This window comes from Squalius cephalus (assembly GCF_949319135.1).
Source record: "Squalius cephalus genome assembly, chromosome: 2".
NCBI classification, from domain to species: domain Eukaryota; kingdom Metazoa; phylum Chordata; class Actinopteri; order Cypriniformes; family Leuciscidae; genus Squalius; species Squalius cephalus.
The window spans coordinates 16,739,598-16,759,044 of NC_137123.1; the positions used below are offsets into that span (position 1 = coordinate 16,739,598).

Consider the following 19,447-nt stretch of genomic DNA (forward strand, 5'->3'; position numbering starts at 1 on the left):
AGCTGAAATAAAATAAGTTTTACGTTTTTTAATAGTTTAGTTTATTTCAGTTAACATGTATTTTATTTCAAGTGAAGTAAATGTTTGTTATGTTTAGTTGTAGTTCACTAGAATAACCATGTTTCAAATGGTTGACATTCTTTAAAATGATTCCTTCGTGTTCCTCAAAGAATAACAGCTTTCAGACCTACCATACAGACAAATACTACTCACTCACATTCATTTTCTTATGAAACTGAAAACATTTAGTTGAGATTACTAAAGGTGAAGAAATATGTGACGATAACAAACAGGCTTAAAATAGCTCTTACTCGACGAGAATAGCGGAGTCCACACCACAGCTATAAGTTAACGACACAGAGGAACGACATATAGCGCTTTTTCCAGATGATGAACGATATAAGAAACAATATGACAAACAATCAGAATCCACCTAACTTTAAAGCGCGATTTGATTCAGCAGAACGTTATCGAATCACGTGATTCGATTCAGCAGAACGTTATCGAATCACGTGATTCGATTCAGCAGAACGTTATCGTCTGTTCGTGTGTGCGCTAATATAGTTATCGCGCTAATAGTTACCGTGTGAACGGGCCTTTGTAACGCAATGAATGTTTACATTTACCATTATTGATAACAAATCATCTGTAGCCTACGTATGAAACCGGTAACGCTAAATGACTGATTGACTGGTTTGATGTGATGAATTCATTATTTAGCCTACTTGAGTCATGAATGATTTCACATTAGTGGCACAATGCTAATCCATTTGTATTGCGTGAGATATGTGAACATGCATGCTAGTAACAGTACGTTTATGGATTCATAATATTCACTGCTGTTTTTACTACAATGTAAATTCATATTCCAGTTCCATTTGATGTTTACGCAGATTAATGGATGTTGAACCACGTTTACGTTCATTCCCTGTTTCTCCATTTACAGGTCAAGAACATCCCAAAGTCTGAAGGTCAACTAGTCTGTAATTGCTCAGGCTGTGTCTACATCTACATAACATTTGTATTTGCAAAACATGATTTTGTAAGGTGCCAGAGAAAAAAAAAAACAATGAAGAAATAAGCCTTCCAACAACACCACTCCTGATTATCCAGGGTGGGAGACCAAGTTTAAGAGCTTAAGAGACAGAATGTTTTGTAAGACTAAAAGGTGAGTGTTGCCAAATATCAAGAAAATGGGATTTAATCATAATCTTCTATTAAGGACTCTGAAGTAAAGACTTTTAAGCTTTTGTTTCATTCCTCTACAGAGGTTTACATGCAAGTGAAGACAATGAAGGCAGGTGAAACAGAGATTAATCTTCTCTAACACAGACCTGTAGACAGCTGAGAGGAGCTGTGACCGGACAGAAGCGAGGCCTGCAGACTCAGATGATCGAACTCTCTTCTCTGATAACACCGCTCTGCTCTAGATTCATTACGCAGCAGGTCTGGAGTCTTCGGTGTCGATCTGAGGGAGAAAAAGCTGTTGAGTTTGGTGTAGCCTAGTGGATAAAAATCTGGACTACATTCTTATTTTACTCACCTGTGCAGATGTGAGCTGACGGTGTGAACTCTCGCGATCTGACCGGGATACACTCCCAGAACATCTCGGCCCTGACGACGAGCTCTGGAGAAACACAGTGAACAGAGGAACCTGATCAAACACTCAGTAAAACATACCAACATGCTTCAAATCTATGTGTATTAAAGCAATAATGGCCAAATTTAGTCTGAAACACATACACAACGTTAACATTTTAAGTTGAACTGAAAGCAGTATCACAGCAAGTGTGAACTGCTTCATTTAAAGATGTCCAGCACACTTTATTACCCGTTTACAACTGGAGCTAAACGCTTTTACTTTGAGTTATTAGGAGTCAAAGGCTTTTAAAAATCATTTATACTTACACTTGTGCTGGTTGATGTTTGGTGTCCTGACTTTCCTTAAACTCATGTAACCTCAGAGCAATTCCTGACCCGGCCATCCTGCACATAAACTAATTAAAACTGGTTTTCGGTTGAATCTTACATGCTCATTAATGGCAAACGTACATAAATATAATGTAGGGAACATAAAGACATAAAACAGCTTATCCAAGCCTAAGCTGGTTTGCTCATCTCCCAACCTGATTCAGAGAGGTTTTGGGTAGTTAGCTAGCTAGTCAGGCAGGGAGACCAATTGAACTGTTGTTTTCTTTTTTAACAGGATAGCATTGAAACAGAATGTTGATGATGAACACTGTTATAAAGCTCCAAAAATAGACTTAAAAACGGATCTCCAGAAATCTTCCGTGGTTCTTGCCATTGCAGTTTCTGCTGCGGCTCCTCGTGTCTTGTTGTGTTTGTAGAGTGAGTCACTGCTGAGAGTCTTGCTTACAGGTCACAACCAAATCACTCATTCAAATGCGAAATCTTCACCTGAAAGCCAAACGAAACCTGCTTTGAAAGACAAACGCGGGCCACCTTACCTGCTTGTTTTCAGTCGGCGTGTAGATTAATTTGCTCTTTGCATGGCTGAAAGTCAGCGTCCTCGTGAGGGTAATGGACAGCAGCGCTTCTGTTACATGAGCACAGAAATCTGACACAGGCCAGAGACAGACACACTGATATCCATTCTAGACAGATCAGGATCTGATGGATTCTGGGTCTAGTTTTAAAGGGAACGGGGCATTGCATTGCAACACCCCAGACAGTGACATAGTGTCGGCTCAGATCTGGGCCACATCTGGTACATGTGGATTCGACGCGTAACAGATGTGGGCCGGATCTGGGCCGACACTATGTTGCTGTACAATGAACACTTCAATACAAAATCATCATGCACTCGTTCAGAAAGACAAATGCTCCAGTTTATAAAGTTTCATTTGATGTGTCCAGCGTGAACAGCCTCAAATAGTTGTGGCTCGTCATGTCAAAAAATGCTCCCGGTGTAGATATGTTAAATGGATTTATTATAAGCGAGGTGCTCGCGTTCACTCTAGACAGTGTTGTTGACTACTCAATTGTTTACTTATGATGACACTTAGCAACACAGCTAAAAGTATTCCTCATATTTCTGACCTTTTATTGTCTACTGTCTTTTAGAAGCTCTTGGTCTGCAATTTAACAAGTTGTCTGATCTGGAAGCGAACAAATGCAACTGCTAAGAGCAAACGGATTAAGAGCAGTTAAAGTCCCTCTGTGGTGAAAATGAAGTTTTTAATGTTGTTTGTCTATGTGGTGTTTTTAATGTGCTTTAAGACAAACCAGGTACAAATTCATAAGTCAACACCATTGCTGAGTATTTTCTCCTTAAAACTGCAGTGAACCAAAGACAGTCTCAAAAACATGGTTGTAACCAATCAGGTCAACGTGTGATCGTCAACGAGTGGATCTCTGAGCTGGTGCGAGTGAGTGGAGGCGGGGCTCATTTGCATATTAATAGAACCGCGTATACTAAATGAGGCAAGGGTGTCGAGTTACATTCAAGCTGTTTTAACGCATGAAGTATTTTTTAAGTAAGTAAAAATCGCTTAAATATGTCATTTAGGCACAAAGATGAGTTTTAAGGGATAAAATTATTGTCTACAGGGGGATTTAAGTTTGACAGAATTATCCTTTGCAAAGGAATACTATAACAATATACGTTTGCATGTACTTTTATAATTTATAGCGCATTTACACCTGTAAATAAACAATGTGTGGTAGTTTTTCAATAACTTCAGAGACTATACCAATATATCTTCAAATCCTTTCATTGAAACATAACTGATACATCTATGATTGTGAATTTCAGTACTAAGCTTTTAAACTATTATTAATAATAACTAACAATTTGGAGTAATTTTAATATATCATTTAAACTTATTTTTAAAATTTGAATGTAAACGTGTAAACAAACAAAACTTTTAAAGTTTCTGGAGTTTCTGTTTTTGGAAAAGCAGACTTGAACTTTCTGTTTAATCATGGGGCTTCAGATGTATGTGTTGAACACTAGAGGGAGACATCCTGCAACTTTATATGTGAAGTCCTCATAAACTATGCACTACACGTGTAGTTCAAAGCAAAAGATGTATGGAATAGTTTATGGAAATCAGTCCACAAGTTTGTGACTTGAATCGATTATTCAAAGAGTAGTTTTAGTCTCACTATTACTATTATTATTCGTCCGTGTCCTTTGTTTACTGTATATTATGCATTCATTAAATAAGACAAAGGGTCCCAAATGTTTACTCTGTCCCGGGAAAGAGGCTGGGAAACTCATTGTTGGTGCATTTATTATTGTCTTCATCATTTGGTGTATAATAAGTGAGCTCTGGCGCTGTCTGTTTATATGAGGTCTCTTTTCGGTAGGCAACATAAAGCATTTATCATGCATATGTAGCGAGACCAACAAAAGCCTGAAGAACGACAAAGCCAGGAAGAGGAGGAGGAGGAGGAGGAGGAGGACGGGGGGGTGTCCGGTAAAAACGGGTCCCGGTGTGACGTCGAGAGGTTTCCTCCTCCGTCCCACTGGCAGCGGCTGAACGGCTGGTGCTGGAGACCAAATTACTAATCCTACTATTGCGAAGGTTCGGCTCATTGATGATAAGCTCAGGCTGACGTTGCTTTCCAACCACCCAATGGTAAAGGCTTTGGTTCTGAATATTAATTAGCACCGACAGAAATCCTGGTCTTTTAATATTAATGAGCCGTACCGTTCAGAAGCTTGTGTTCCTGTTATGATATATTTCAATGACCATGGGGTAGAAAAAGAAAACGTATTATACAATAATTAATATTTTAAACATGTTTCTTTTGCATAAAAACAAATGTTTTAGCTACAAACCATTTTATTTATTTTTCATGTTTATCATATTTATTTATCATGTATTATTATTTGTATTATTAATACAATATTGACAGATAAGTGAAGCACCACCTCCCCCCCCCCCCCTATTTCTACATTTCTATGAGCTCATTGTTTGCCTTTAATTATTACATTGTTTAAATAAATACATTTTTAGCTAACTGTGTAATTTGTATATGTACATTTCTGAAATACATAACTTAGACAGTTACCTCTGATAACAGATCCCTCTAATTTCTCGCCAAAGTTTAGTATTCTTCCAAAACGGAAGGCTTATAATCTGAATATTCATGAGCTCTCGCTGACGTTGCCTGCTAACCATCCAATGGCGACGCTTATCTCATGAATATTAAGAAGCAGGCCTTCGCCGTGCTAGGATTCGGGGAAATTCGAGTGCTGGAGACGGGGTGCGCCGTCACCGCGCTTTCTGCATCGGGTTACGCCATTCATCCAGGGTCATTCAGTTCACCGGTGTAACGAACATGATGGCCACTTCACGGGCGCGCGTGCCTCCGTTTTCCTCATGACCGACCAGCGGCGGCAGCATCATCTGCTTGCGGGTTTGGGTTTGTCTCATACCGGGCTGGCGCGGAACCGATCCCACCGTCTGGCGGAGCGTCTGCCAGGTATTGCGTGCTTCGTGTTGTTTATTTTTCCTCCATCACCGAGCAGCATCACGGGCCAGGCCGAGCATCCGCGCTGGAGCATCACTGGCCGCCGGGCGGGGATGTTTCCTCGGCCTTAACGTTACCCGTGATGCTGCTGGACACACGAAGCGCTTATTTATTTATATATATATCGCACACTGTTTTGATATAAATCTCTCAAATATTCCATTACAAACACATTTAAACTGCATCCTGCGTGTTATTATTGATGCGCGTCCACCATTTTACGCATTTCGGCCAAATGGAAAACAAGAGCGCGCACATTTCTCATCCTCCTGCCTAAATCCTTGTGTGTTTGTATTGTTATCACACAGCGGTGTTTGTGTGCACACACACTCATATATGTTCATATGCACGCTTGTTCTGGTTCGTGGCGAGCTGTCAGTCTGCTGTATTTATTATCATGCCGATATGGATTATATAACAGCAGCTCAATATGACACAAAAGTAGATGCTTCATTGTGTTTATTATGGTTCGTCATGTTAATTGCTGTCACATCCGTGTGTTTGTGTGTCTGTGTGTGTGTGTGTGTGTGTGTGTGTGTGTGATGCCCAACCGTGTCCGCCATTGTTTTTGTTGACATTGGTTTGGATGGCTTCTGTTGTGTAGACCTCTCATTTTTCCTAACAACGCGAATCAGGCATTACTTACATTTAAATGCATATCAAAACGAGCCTCTTCTATGAAGAATATGTTTTTATTTTCAGATTTTAAAGTCGTTTGACGTTTTTTTTGGGGTAAAATTAGAAGTAAAAAAGGTTAAACTGCAAACAAGCCTTAGAAAAAAAAACATTTTTATTCTAATATTTTATTATCACTAATTAATCACTTCTGTTTTCTTTCAAAATGTAACATTTGGAAGAAAACTAAATTTATGTGATGTGATCAATGTGCAGGAAGCCATTTTGTTGTCATGTGACAATAAAAACGTAAAACAGGGCCACTCATAAATATCACATTTGATCTTTTTATGAAATGATTTAATATTTTGAATAAAAAATAATTTATGTCTGTAAAGTACCACTTTTGAAAATAATGATCAAGCAGAATAGCCTTAAAATATTTTGGGTGCAAGAAAAGTATTTTAGTGATTAAAACCTTTATAGAAAAATAATTTGAAATGTATTTAGAGATGAATCCAAATTCTATTTTTAAACATGCATCATGTCTTAACTTCATGCGTTTAATTTCATGTGTGAAATGTGAATTATTCTGTTCTTGGCATCCTGAATGGATGTGTAAAGTTACTTGGGCTGATGATGCTGTGCCTGTTTCTTCGTGGTACAGTGTGATTTAATAAAGGGGAGTTTATGGAGGATTATGGGAAGTGCATGAATTTACAGCATCAACTATACAGAGAGATGTTAAAATACAAAAAGAGTGTGAGGTGCTTGTGTTCCCATATGTGGCAGATTTACTTTGTTGTAGATTAGCTGAGGTGTAGATGAGAACAAACAGAAGTGTGAGACATTGTAAGGATTGGTTGTAATGTTCGAAGATTTATTGTCTGAGATTCTGAGGTTGATTCCAAGGTCCATATGTTGATTTATAAGGCTGATCTGAGTTTGTAAAGGCGATTCTGAGATTTTGACGGTTCTATGTTTGATTCTAAAATGATGCTAAATAATTAAAGTATAAAGTTCTAAGATTTTAAAGTCCCCCTGTAGTCAATAATTTCATCCTTTAAAACTCCTCTTTGATCACCAAAATTACATATTTAAACGTTTTTTTCCTTAAAAATAAATTTCTTCATGTCTTAAAATAGCTTGAATGTAACTCGACACCCTTGCCTCATTTAGTATATGTGGTTCTATGAATATGCAAATGAGCCCCGCCTCCACTCACTCGCAGCAGCTCAGAGATCCACTCGTTGACGATCACACGTTGATCTGATTGGTTAGTTTGTGACGTCAGAAACACCAGCGATTTTAAACCGTGTTTTTGAGAGAAAATACTCAGCAATGGTGTCGACTTCTGAATTTACACATGGTTTGTCTTAAATCACATTAAAAACACCACATAGACATATAAAAAAAGCTTGATTTTCACCATAGGGGGACTTTAAGTTCGAGTTTAGGACATCTTTATATTTGTTTTTTGGCCGTTTGTTTACAATGGCGTTTTGTGGGCCTGAAAACGCGAACTTTTGAAAACAGGTTTCAAACTGCAAGTTTTTGAAAACTATACCATTATCATTCCATTTAAAATACAACAACAACAAAAAAAAATGCATGCATGTTATGTGTTCAGTCTATTGGCTGTTTCTTTACAAAGTGATAGAGCTGCATGATTCTGGATAAATTGATTTTCTTGTTTCAAATAAAGATCACGATTCTAAACAGAAAACTAAACAAAACAACATGCAATTTACTAGAGTTTCTGACAAAATGTTAACGGCTGCAGTCTATTTAAAATGTTTAATATCAATGAATTAAAAAAAAAATCTGGTTGAATGAATGATTCAATGACTCTAATAAAGACTTCTTGTTTCATTACTGGATGAATCAGCATTTTTGAACAAATCTCTTGAATGAATGATGCATAGATTTTAACGGTCACTTGTCGCCATCTACTTGTCTAACGATGTAATTGAAATAATCGATGTAATGAAAAGACTGTTTTTGTAGCCGTTTCGTACCTATACATAAACTGTGGGTTTCGGGATCAGCTGAAGCACCAATGCAGTTTTGAATGTTCACTGTGATTCTATCGAAGGTTTATCAGACACGGGAGAATCGTGGTCATTTAGGAGTGAGATCGTGTGGGTGTATGAATCGAGATCACGGTCTTTTTGCGATTAAAAGTGAAGCTCTACAAAGTGGCATCGCCATCTACTGGCCTGGGATGCATAATACAGGGTTTTTTTAGTAGGGATCGTTTTGACAACGTTGTCAGTACATAAAACACGCAAAGCAAAAGCTTTACTTGTAAAAGTACCATTAGTTGCAATGTTGATTTGGAAGTTCCAAGGTTATAAAGTGAAATGATTCATAGTTTAGCTTGATTCTAAGATGATTTTACAGTTGGCTGTTTACTGTAAGTGAGTTCTGTTTATTGTAAAACTCTAATTGTATTGTCGAATTATAGAATTGTCTAGTTCTAGTTTGATTCTATGGTTTCCATTTCAAATAGTGTTCTGATTTATTTTATCACTCTGAGGTTCAACAGTTGAGTTCAATCTTCAAACTGTTGAACCTCAGAATGATGAAATAAATTAGAGGTTCGGATGTTGATTAAAATGTCCTATTATTCATTATGGCTTTCTGAAATTGACTGTAAAATTCTGCATGTTCTTAGGTTGGTTCTTCTTCTTTGAGGGTTATAAGATTCTGAGGTTATTATGATGTTGATTTTAAGGTTCTAAGATTAATTGTAGAAATCCAAGGTTGATTCTGAGATTTTAAGGTTGATTTTAAAGGTTCAATGTTCAATTCCGAGATGATGCTAAAAAAAAAAGATTTAAGATTAAGTTCCAAGTTTTAATGTTAAGATGATTGTCAGGTTGATTTCCAAGATTATTTCCAAGAATCTCAGATTATTTTAATGTTGTTGACTCTATTTGAATGCGAGTTCTATTTATTGTAAAATTCAAATTGTGATTTATATCTATTCCTAATTGGGTTCTAATATTTATTTTATCATTCCAAGGTTCAACAACAGATGATTCTGAGATGATTCTAACATTCATTCTGAGGTAGTGATATTAATTTACTATGGGGTTCTACAGGGAGTTTGCTTCTAAAATTCTAAATTCTAAAATCTAAAATTCTAAATTTCTTACATTGATTCTAAGACAGATTGTGAGGTTTCAGTGTTGATTCTAATGTCATTGGGTTCATTATAGGGTTATTTTATTGGTTGTAACATTTCTGAGCTGATTCCAAGATTAATTCTAAGGTTCTAAATCGTCACGATTCAGACAAGAAGCACGTATCGCATCAGCATCCAGTGTGAGAGAGGAAGAGAAGGCCACGGGAAGGGGCGGGAAATGTTTCCCTGCTCTTAACAATGACTTTATTTCACATGGAAGTGTGTGTGTGGGAGAGGGGGAGAAGCGGAAGAGAATGACCCTTGTGTGTGTGTGTGTTTTCTCTATTTTGTTGTTTCCTTCCAGGCTGAGTCACCGTTGGAGTGTCTGAAGGGTCGCGAGAGAGAGAGAGAGAGAGAGAGAGAGAGAGTGAAAGTGAAGGAGGAGGCTGAGACGTTACATCACAACGTGGCAGAGAAAGTGAGAGGAAGAGTGTGAGAGAACAGGAGGGCAGAACGAGACGGGCGTAAGGGAGAGTGAGGGAACAGGACAGATCCACGAGCAGGAAGTCGAGCACTGGACTGACCCTTGAACTCTGACCTCGGACCCAAAATGAACGACCAGAACGTAGTGAAAGAGGGATGGGTGCAAAAGAGAGGTGACAAATGCATCGCAGTCGTATATTATGTCAAATATATGTGAATATGGGCATGCTTGATGATTTTTATTGGCTCGACAGGTGAATACATAAAGAACTGGAGACCGCGGTACTTCCTGTTAAAGACGGATGGCTCGTTTATTGGATATAAAGAGAAGCCGCAAGATGCTGATTTGGCGTATCCACTCAACAACTTCTCCGTCGCCAGTGAGTCTCTCTCATTATCAAAATTATTTAAATGAAATCAAAATGTTTTATGTCTTTTAGACCACGCGTATGCTAGTGCAGGTGTTTTCCAGTGTTTAACACGAGGATCCGCTTGCTATATTCTTAAAATATGAAATAAATACTATATAAATGACCCATTTATACAGTGATAAAGATGTGTAATATACTATCTGGAAAGTATTTACTTTAGTTGTCATTTTGTGTGTTCCGTCAGAACAAATATTTATTTTTTGATGCATTTTTTTTTTTTTTTTTTTTATTAATTCATGAACTTGTTTATTAAGTTCATTTTTTTATGTTTATTTTACCCTTGCTATTTTTAATTTGTGATATCAGTTTGTCATATTTCTGGCAAACCCTTCAAGATCAATTTACTGTTCTCCAGATGCATGACTCAGTTCATTCAAAGCAAACTGATTCAATGAAGAGCGTCTCGTGCTGACGTCATCAAGGTGACACGAGTCCGTGTTTTGAGGTGATGACATCATTATTCCTCATGTAAACATCTTTCCTCGTGTCTCTGGTCAGAGTGTCAGCTGATGAAGACGGAGAGGCCGAAGCCCAACACCTTCATCATCAGGTGTCTGCAGTGGACCACTGTGATCGAGCGCACCTTCCATGTGGACTCGCCCGACGAGAGGTACCTCATCACATCTAACATGCACTAGTTTGGGTGTCGGCAAGACTTTTCTTTGTTTTTTTGTAAATAAAGGCATTTATATGTTACAAACGGTTTTTATTTCAAATAAACTTTCTTTTTAATCAAAGAATCCTGATTTTTTTTTTATTTTGATCAAGGTTTACACAAAAATATGAAGCAGCACAACTTTTTTTCAACATTAGTTGTTTCCATCCACCTATTTTTATGTGCATTTTGGGATATCGCATGAAAAAAATGCAAAATGAAGATGCTTGTTCATTTTAAAAATGTTCATAAAAGATGATTATTATTTTTTTTTTTCTGTTTGCAATGGAAACACATTTACCGGATAAATCCCTCGATGCGCAACAAAAAAACCCTCTTTGACTCTGCCTCAACAGAGGATGTGATTGGATAACTGGACTAACCAGCGGACCAATAGCATCACAGCATCTCAGATGTTGGTTTGATCGTTCTGAATCACCGGAGTCAAAGTCTGTCATCAGGATAATTTGTTATAATGACACATGATTGCTTTCCGTACGAAAGCAAGATAACATGACAGCGTTTTTTTGCGTATCGTCTGCGTCACAAGTCATTTATGATGGAGGATAAAAGAGTCTGATTGCAGCAACTTCCAGTTTTATTACAGATATTTTGCACCAATTTCCCAGGAAGTGGCAATTTTGGACACATGGGATGGAAACGGTGCTCTATTCGCAAATGTGCACAAGTCAAATTAAATTATTAGGAAACATAGCTATTGATAATAATCATAAATGTTTCTTGAGCATCAAATCAGCATATCAGAGTGATTTCTGAAGGATCATGTGACACTGAAGACTGGAGTAATGATGCTGAAAATTCAGCTTTGATTAAACTACATTTTAACATATATTCACATAGAAAACAGTTATTTTAAACCGTAATAATATTACACAATATAACTTTTTTCTGTATTTTTAATCAAATAAATGCAGCTTTGGTGAACATAAGACTTCTTTCAAAAACAATACAAAATCTTAACAACCCCAAACTCAAGCGAATGAAGACTTAAAGGTGTAGTTCATCCAAAAATAAAAACTCTGTTATTATCTTAAAAAAAGAACTATTTAGCAATAAAATTGCGTTTGAAAAGTAAAATAAATTCAAAGTGATTCTCTGAAAACAAGGCTAATCTCAATTTCTCAAGGAAATTTATCTCGTTTTATGGATGTTAAAAATATTTGCAATGTAGGAAACCAACAGTTCTTCGTATAATCATCACAGTTAATGTCAGTATAGTCAGAAATCAGCTGATTAATCGGCCTGGCTTTATCACGACTGACTGCTCATTTGTTTCCTTGCTAACAAGGGATGAGTGGGTCGAGGCCATTCAGATGGTGGCAGACAAGCTGGCCAAACAGGAAGAGGAAGGAATCCTGTGTAGCCCCATCTCTCAGATCGAGAACGTCAACGAGGAGGAGATGGACACGTCAACCAGTCATCACAAACGAAAGGTTAGAGATGGTGCCGGGCTGGTGGATCCTCGTGCGTGTGCTCAGACTAACCCTCTCTCTCTTCTTGACAGACAATGGAATGACTTTGACTATCTGAAGCTGCTGGGGAAAGGCACGTTCGGGAAGGTGATCCTAGTGCGAGAGAAAGCCAGCGGCACATATTATGCAATGAAGATCCTGAAAAAGGAGGTTATTATTGCCAAGGTACGAAACCTGGCGCTCTGAGAACACACTGAACTGAGAAGTGATGGGCGTCAGCTGAAATTAACATCTCTCTCTCTCTCTCTCTCTACTCTCTCTCTCCTCTCTCTCTCTTCTCTCTCTCTCTCTCTCTCTCTCTCTTCTCTCTCTCTCTCTCTCCTCTCTCTCTCTCTCTCTCTCTCTCTCTCTCTCTCTCTCTCTCTTCTCTCTCTCTCTCTCTCCTCCTCTCTCTCTCTCTCTCTCAGGATGAAGTGGCGCACACGCTCACGGAGAGCAGAGTTCTGAAGAACACTAGGCATCCGTTTCTAACTGTGAGTGATGCTATAAAATATATATCCACACTCTCCTCAGACATTTAAAATAACAATCCTCATGTTATTAATTGTAATTAACACACACAAGATGAGTTATTAATTGTTTTGTCTCGCCTGCAGTCGCTGAAGTACTCATTTCAGACGAAGGATCGTTTATGTTTTGTTATGGAATATGTGAATGGAGGAGAGGTAAATGTTTTCAGTTATATTAAATATTCTTTTTTGTTTTACAACTTCAAAGGCTAGAGAGAAAGTTCAAAAGTGAACTGCCTTTGAACTTTTTTTTTGTACTTTCTCTCTAGCCTTTGAACTTTGCATTTTCTTTTTCTTTGCACTTTCCCTCCAAATTTAAAACTCCCTTTGGAACATTTTCAAACTTTTGTTCTTTCTGTCAAACTTCTGACCTTCTAATCTTCTTCTTAACTTATGGATCATTCTTGTAAACCCTCTTTTTGAACTTTCTCTCTAATCTTTGAACTTTTTCCTCAATTTTCAAACAATTTACAAAACAAATTTCTAATTTTTTTCAAAATTCAAAATTGTTTTTCATAGTTCTCTTTCAAAATTTTAATGTTTCTCTGTACATTTCGAACTTCCTGGAGAACATTTTTAAACTTTTAAACTTTCTCTGCGATGTCTGAACTTTTATTTTGAAGATTTTCAAATGTCAAAAAGTAAAAAAAAAAATTCTACATCCTTTTTTCTTTTGAATTGTCATCTTTTCAAATGTTCATTCTCTATATGTATGTCAATGTGATGCACATATGGATTCTGAATATTGAAATATTCTGAATATGTATTTTTTTTTTATTGTTGTTGCAGTTGTTTTTTCATTTGTCGAGAGAACGCGTGTTTTCGGAGGACAGAACCCGTTTCTACGGCGCTGAGATCGTTTCTGCATTGGATTACTTGCACTCTGCCAAGATTGTTTACCGTGACCTAAAGGTGAACAAAACACAGACTAATTTTCATCCTGTAAACCTCAGCATTATCAGCTTGAACATAAGATATAACAGAACCACTTGTGTGCGTTTTTCCAGCTGGAAAACTTGATGTTGGATAAGGACGGTCACATAAAGATCACTGATTTCGGCCTGTGTAAGGAGGGCATCACAGACGCTGCTACCATGAAGACCTTCTGCGGGACCCCGGAGTATCTGGCCCCTGAGGTACGGGACACAAACCTGTTGTTTTATCTCTTTAAAGGTGCATTGTGTCATATTTAGGAGGATCTGTTGACAGAATTCCAATATCATATATATATATATTAACTATGTTTTCAGTGGTGTAGTTTCCTGTCGTCCACCATAACTTCTGTTGGGTGCAGTTCGCAACCTCACCACTAGATGCCACTAAAAATGACACACTGCACCTTTAAACTCTGCACAGGAATCCCTCTGTACTTTGGTAAATTGAATATAGATGACTGTTTAATCTCAGTCTGTCACAGCCGGAACAGGGCCACACTTTAGCTGTGTTCTTTAACGTCCGTACAGAAATAGACACACACAGCAGGCTGTAGACAAGCCTGAGCAGCTCATGGGTAAAAATAGAGTGATCAGACAGGAATCGTAACAGTGACATGCTGGCCGTTTTCAAGCTCCACTTTAATGATGAAAGAAGAGTACAGCATTTTTAATAAACAATGCTGTTGCATATGGATGCTGTAACACAGATGACTCATCCTAAAGCTGATGTCATGATCATAACTGTGTGATGTAATCATATGTCAGCCTGTTTTTCCATCATTTGAGTCATTTATCTGGGTTGGATGACCTCAATAATGATTGATTATTGATATTAATATGATTTCAGATGACTGCCAGTAGTAATTAATCAAGTATATTAAGGCAATTTGACATTATTGATCAGGTTTTGAAAGATTATATAATTGTTTCTGGATCAGCCATTGGTGAGTAATATAACTTGATTATTGATCATGAATCTGAGGACAATGAGATTGATTATTGATGTCAGAGGATAATATAGATAATATGACTGGTATCTGATCAGATATCAGGAGAATGTCCATAATTGATTTTTGCTCAGGTATCGAAGCATAATGTGATTATTGATGAAGAATTGGAAGATATGAATGAGTTTTTTGATCAGTTATTGGTGGCTAATATAATTACTAATGTCTGAATATATTAATATGTTTTTGATCAGTTATTGGTGGCTAATATAATTACTAATGTCTGAATATATTAATATGTTTTTGATCAGTTATTGGTGGCTAATATAATTATTGATGAAGAATTGGGAGATAATAATGAGTTTTTGATCGGTTATTGGTGGCTAACATAATAATTATTAAAGAATTGGGAGATATTAATGTGATTTTTGATCGTTATTAGAGACTAATGTAATTATTAAAGAAGATTTGGAAGATATTGAGGTTTTTTCCTTTCCTCTTCCTGTTTGGCCTGTTTGATTTTTGATTGGTTACTAGTGACTAATATAATTATTAAAGAAGAATTGGAAAATATGAATGAGTTTTTGATCAGTTATTGAGGATAATATAATTATTATTGAAGAATTAGGAGATATTAATGTGGGATTTTTTTACGTTATTAGAGACAAATATAATTATTAAAGAAGAATTGGGAGATACTGAGTTTTTGATCAATTATTGAGGCTAATATGATAATTAATTAAGAAGTGAGAGAAATTGAGTTTTTGATCGATTATTGGAGGCTAATATAACTATTAATGAAGATTGAAAGATATTAATGAGTTTTTGATGGGAAGATATGAATTAGATTATTATTAAGGTATTCGGTTATGATGTGATTCTTAATCAGGGATGTTATTGAGTATGAATCGTGTGGAAGGACAAATTATAATGATTATAGTTATCCAATCACTTTAATTGTTGCACCACTTGACACGAGTGTGCAGAGGACTGGAGATATTAAAGTATCTTGTAATATTAAAGTGTTTTTCCCCCATTATTGAACATAATGAGACTGTTTAAGGATGAGGTGTTGTTGTTCGTCTGATCGATCATGTGATGTTATTGATCAGGTATTGGAGGACAATGATTACGGGCGAGCGGTGGACTGGTGGGGTCTGGGAGTCGTCATGTATGAGATGATGTGTGGACGCCTTCCCTTTTATAATCAGGTACAGTACGCCTCACTGTAACCGTGACGACACACAACACATGATTGCTCTTGTATATGCTGACGTGCGTCTTCCTTCAGGACCATGAGAAGCTGTTTGAACTGATTCTGATGGAGGAGATCAAGTTTCCCAGAACCCTCTCTGCAGACGCCAAGTCTTTACTGTCTGGATTACTCATCAAAGACCCCAATAAGAGGTGTGTGTGAGTGTGTGTGTGCAATCCAAAGCCTTTCCGGTTGTGTTTGGAAGGTTCCTACTAACAATTATTGGCATTCAGATGTAAAATCATAATTTCAATATGAGCACACCAGGCTTAATCTATATCACGTGAGAGCTGCATGAATATTAATCTGAGGTTTATTCTCCGAAGGCTCGGAGGAGGTCCGGATGATGCGAAGGAAATCATGAGACACAGTTTCTTCACATCGCTGGACTGGCAGGACGTCTATGACAAAAAGGTACAAGTGCATTCGCAACATATTAGAGGGTTTAAAAGCAGATTTCTTTGAAAGAAAGAAATACTTTTATTAGTAACAGTGTCCTACATGTACTTACCATAGTAATAACAGTAAATTATGCAACTAACCCTCAACCAAATCCTAATCCTACCCTAACCCTATAGTAAGTACGTTGTTAATTAATATTACTCTGTACTTAAATATATAATTACACTGTAACAATGACACCTTAAAATAAAGTGTAACTCTTTTACTCAGCAAGGATGCATTACATTGATCAAAAGTAAAAGACATTTACAATGTTGCAAATCTGACTTTTATTTTCAAATCAATGCTGTTCTTTTGAACTTCCTATTCATTCATCCGTGATTTATGTGCAATCATCTGCTTTCTCTCGTCCAGCTGGTCCCGCCGTTCATGCCACAGGTATCATCCGAAACCGACACCAGGTATTTCGACGAGGAGTTCACGGCGCAGACCATCACCATCACCCCTCCAGAGAAGTGTGAGTGTTTTCCCAACCTCTCTCTCTCTCTTTTCCTGTAGCTTTTCCTCGGCTCCTCACGGCACAGGAAGAGGAAGTCACATTCGGTACACAATGAAAGAGCCGTGCTTTTCCATCAAGCGTATCACTGTGAAAATCTGCATGGCGCTTATCGCTTCCATTCGCATGCGAGGTGGAAAATCGAGTCGGGGGCGTGAAGTTTGTAACGTTTCTCTCTCGCTCTCCTGCAGATGACGAGGACGGGATGGACTCGGCCGACAGCGAACGGAGACCACATTTCCCACAATTCTCGTACTCGGCCAGCGGGCGGGAGTGATGTCATCAAAAACCGCCGTTTAAGGAGTCCTGCGTAGCCATGCTAGAAAGAGCCCCCCTCTCTCTCCCCCTCCGTTTAATTACTGATAGTCATAGCGAGTCGTTTTTGTTGCTTTCTGTCCGTTTTTTTTTCTTCATGTGGGACTTAAAAAGGGGTTTTGCACAGTTGGGTGAGACTTGAGCTAGTCGACCCACGTTTAAAGTCTTGTACACTTTCAGCTTGTTGTTTACAGATCATGGACAGTGTTTTTTGGGAAATATGATCAGTATTGTTGAAGACCTACAGCATTTCTTTCTTTTCTTTTTTTTTTTTTGCACTTGTTTAAAAGAGCCGTTGTGGGGAACAAACCAAAAATGTTGCCTTATGTGTGTGGATCTCATCAGACAGACAGACAGACATGTAGTCGGGGTTATATTAGACGCAGCAGTAGATCTGTTCCTGTGAGGCTCACAAATGTAAGTTTGTTCCTGATTTTTAACACACACACACACACACACACACACATCCTCTGTCTGAGGCGTTGAAGAGTCTTGTTCCTCGTTGATGCTTTCTGTAAAAATGAAATCTAAGGGGATGTGTCATAGGACACTAGTGTTAATATTTGCATTTCTTTTTTAGTTTTGATCCTCACGCTCTGATATGAAGGTTTCAGTTCAAACACTCAACCATACAACAGACTGCCGTTACTGTAAGGTCTCTCAGGCAATTCAGAGCACAAGTGTGAATCTCACGAAACCCGTCAAGAACATGTCGGCGTCATATTTCACTGCAAAATCATAGACAAAAAAATTGATATTTTGCATGAAGAAAATTAAGCATATTTTAGCATCACTTGGATGGTTTGCATTGAAACGTTATTTTCGTGACAATTTCCTCCCAGAAAGATTGATATTTTAACACTTTAAAATAAGGTTTAATTTGTAAAAATTCACTGCATTAGTTGCCATGAACTAACAATGCACAATTCTACAGCATTTATTAGTCTTAATGTTTATACATTTAAAGTTTTATTTGTTAACATTAGTTAATGCACTGTGAACTAACATGAACAATTGCATTTTTATTAAGTAACATTGACAAAGATTATTAAATGTTGTAGAAAATAAATTGCTCGCTGTTAGTTCATGTTAACTAATGCATTAACTAATGTTAGTGTTGTTGGTATTTATTTGACTGACTTTGCTTATTCAAATAAAAATATGAGAATATTTTTATAGTAATGCAGTAAAAATCCATAATTACAAAGTAATGGGAATTACAAACAACTGCAAAGTAAAACATTTGGATGCATTTTAGTAAGGTGTTTTTTTTTTTGCATTATGGTAATGAGATTTTGCGGGTGCATAATTACCATACAAATAATTATAATAGTCAAAAAAAAAAAAAAAAAATTAGACTTACTATTAGACTTAATTTCTTATTTTTGTATTTTGATTTTCAGGGTGATATGAGCTGCGCATGTTTTCGTGAGATTCACCCATAAATCAACCCACCGACGGGGTGAAATCTGCCCAAATGTGATTTTTTTTATCCCTTTGTCCTTCACTGCTCGCCTCCGACAAGCTGAACGGGTCGTCTTTAAACGTTCTGCGCTCTCCAAACCCGAGGAGCATCGAGGACAAACGCGTAAAGACTCCTTTTGGGTGGCGTATCCCCTTTACTGTACAGAGCAAACAGGTGTGTGTCTCTCTCACCAGCACAGAGAGAGACCGAGCAACCACTGACCCTCACTTCTCACCACAGAGAGAGAAAAGCCTAATGTTGGACTATTCCTGAAGATGTAAATATACAAACCTCGCGCTCTCTTTTTACCGTTATCGTTGCATCATTCTTTATTTTTTCTTTTTTCTGCATCGAGAGCTGTCTCCATAGCTGTGGAAATCTTATGGACGTGTGATGTCTGCGTTTGGAATCAATACCAAGTCAGAACACAGACTCATTATATGTGCAACTGAGCCATGCAATACCAGTGTGAATGACCCTTGACCCCGGAGCCCTTCTCTGTGTGATGTACATATGCAATGCCTTCTGTTTGTGACGACAGGCGCGTGACGTTGATCGTGTGTGACAAAATATGAATTGAAAAAATAATATTTCCTGAATCATTGGAGGAACGACGAGTCGCTATGGTTTCAATCCCATCCTGTTTGTACCCAATCCAGTGAACGTTTTGGAAACTGCCGGTGTTTGTTGCGGTTCTTCGTGGCGAATGATATGAGTGTGAGTGATTTGTTCGTTGAAGTTTCAGTTGTTATTT

At 37.6% G+C, this 19,447-nt stretch overlaps 2 protein-coding genes across 2 annotated transcripts; one reads left to right on the plus strand and one right to left on the minus strand.

Annotated features, from left to right (window-relative positions):
- Positions 1-1,282: 1,282 nt before the first annotated feature.
- LOC307173173 (uncharacterized protein) lies at positions 1,283-6,060 on the minus strand. The gene is made up of 5 exons (XM_079896075.1): positions 6,054-6,060; positions 2,469-2,578; positions 1,909-1,997; positions 1,544-1,627; positions 1,283-1,468 (listed from the first exon to the last, which is right to left on the minus strand). Exons 3-5 carry the CDS (start codon positions 1,992-1,994, stop codon positions 1,324-1,326), a joined length of 315 nt encoding a protein of 104 aa, XP_079752201.1. The 5' UTR covers positions 1,995-1,997; positions 2,469-2,578; positions 6,054-6,060; the 3' UTR covers positions 1,283-1,323.
- akt3b (v-akt murine thymoma viral oncogene homolog 3b) lies at positions 5,185-19,281 on the plus strand. Its single transcript, XM_079896067.1, has 14 exons — positions 5,185-5,454; positions 9,612-9,903; positions 9,985-10,110; positions 10,660-10,771; positions 12,126-12,474; positions 12,717-12,782; positions 12,906-12,974; positions 13,608-13,730; positions 13,826-13,954; positions 15,813-15,911; positions 15,992-16,107; positions 16,282-16,369; positions 16,772-16,874; positions 17,105-19,281. Exons 2-14 carry the CDS (start codon positions 9,858-9,860, stop codon positions 17,188-17,190), a joined length of 1,512 nt encoding a protein of 503 aa, XP_079752193.1. The 5' UTR covers positions 5,185-5,454; positions 9,612-9,857; the 3' UTR covers positions 17,191-19,281.
- The last annotated feature ends 166 nt before the right edge of the window (positions 19,282-19,447 follow it).

Bases quoted from the DNA above. Each gene is read 5' to 3' on its own strand.
- LOC307173173 (XM_079896075.1), bottom strand. From the start codon at position 1,994: ATGTGCAGGATGGCCGGGTCAGGAATTGCTCTGAGGTTACATGAGTTT. The intron at 1,628-1,908 runs GTAAGTATAAAT...GTGTTTCTCCAG, and splicing joins AAACATCAACCAGCACAAGT to AGCTCGTCGTCAGGGCCGAG. The intron at 1,469-1,543 runs GTGAGTAAAATA...TTTCTCCCTCAG, and splicing joins GTCAGCTCACATCTGCACAG to ATCGACACCGAAGACTCCAG.
- akt3b (XM_079896067.1), top strand. From the start codon at position 9,858: ATGAACGACCAGAACGTAGTGAAAGAGGGATGGGTGCAAAAGAGAG. The intron at 15,912-15,991 runs GTACAGTACGCC...GTCTTCCTTCAG, and splicing joins GCCTTCCCTTTTATAATCAG to GACCATGAGAAGCTGTTTGA. The intron at 16,370-16,771 runs GTACAAGTGCAT...TCTCTCGTCCAG, and splicing joins AGGACGTCTATGACAAAAAG to CTGGTCCCGCCGTTCATGCC.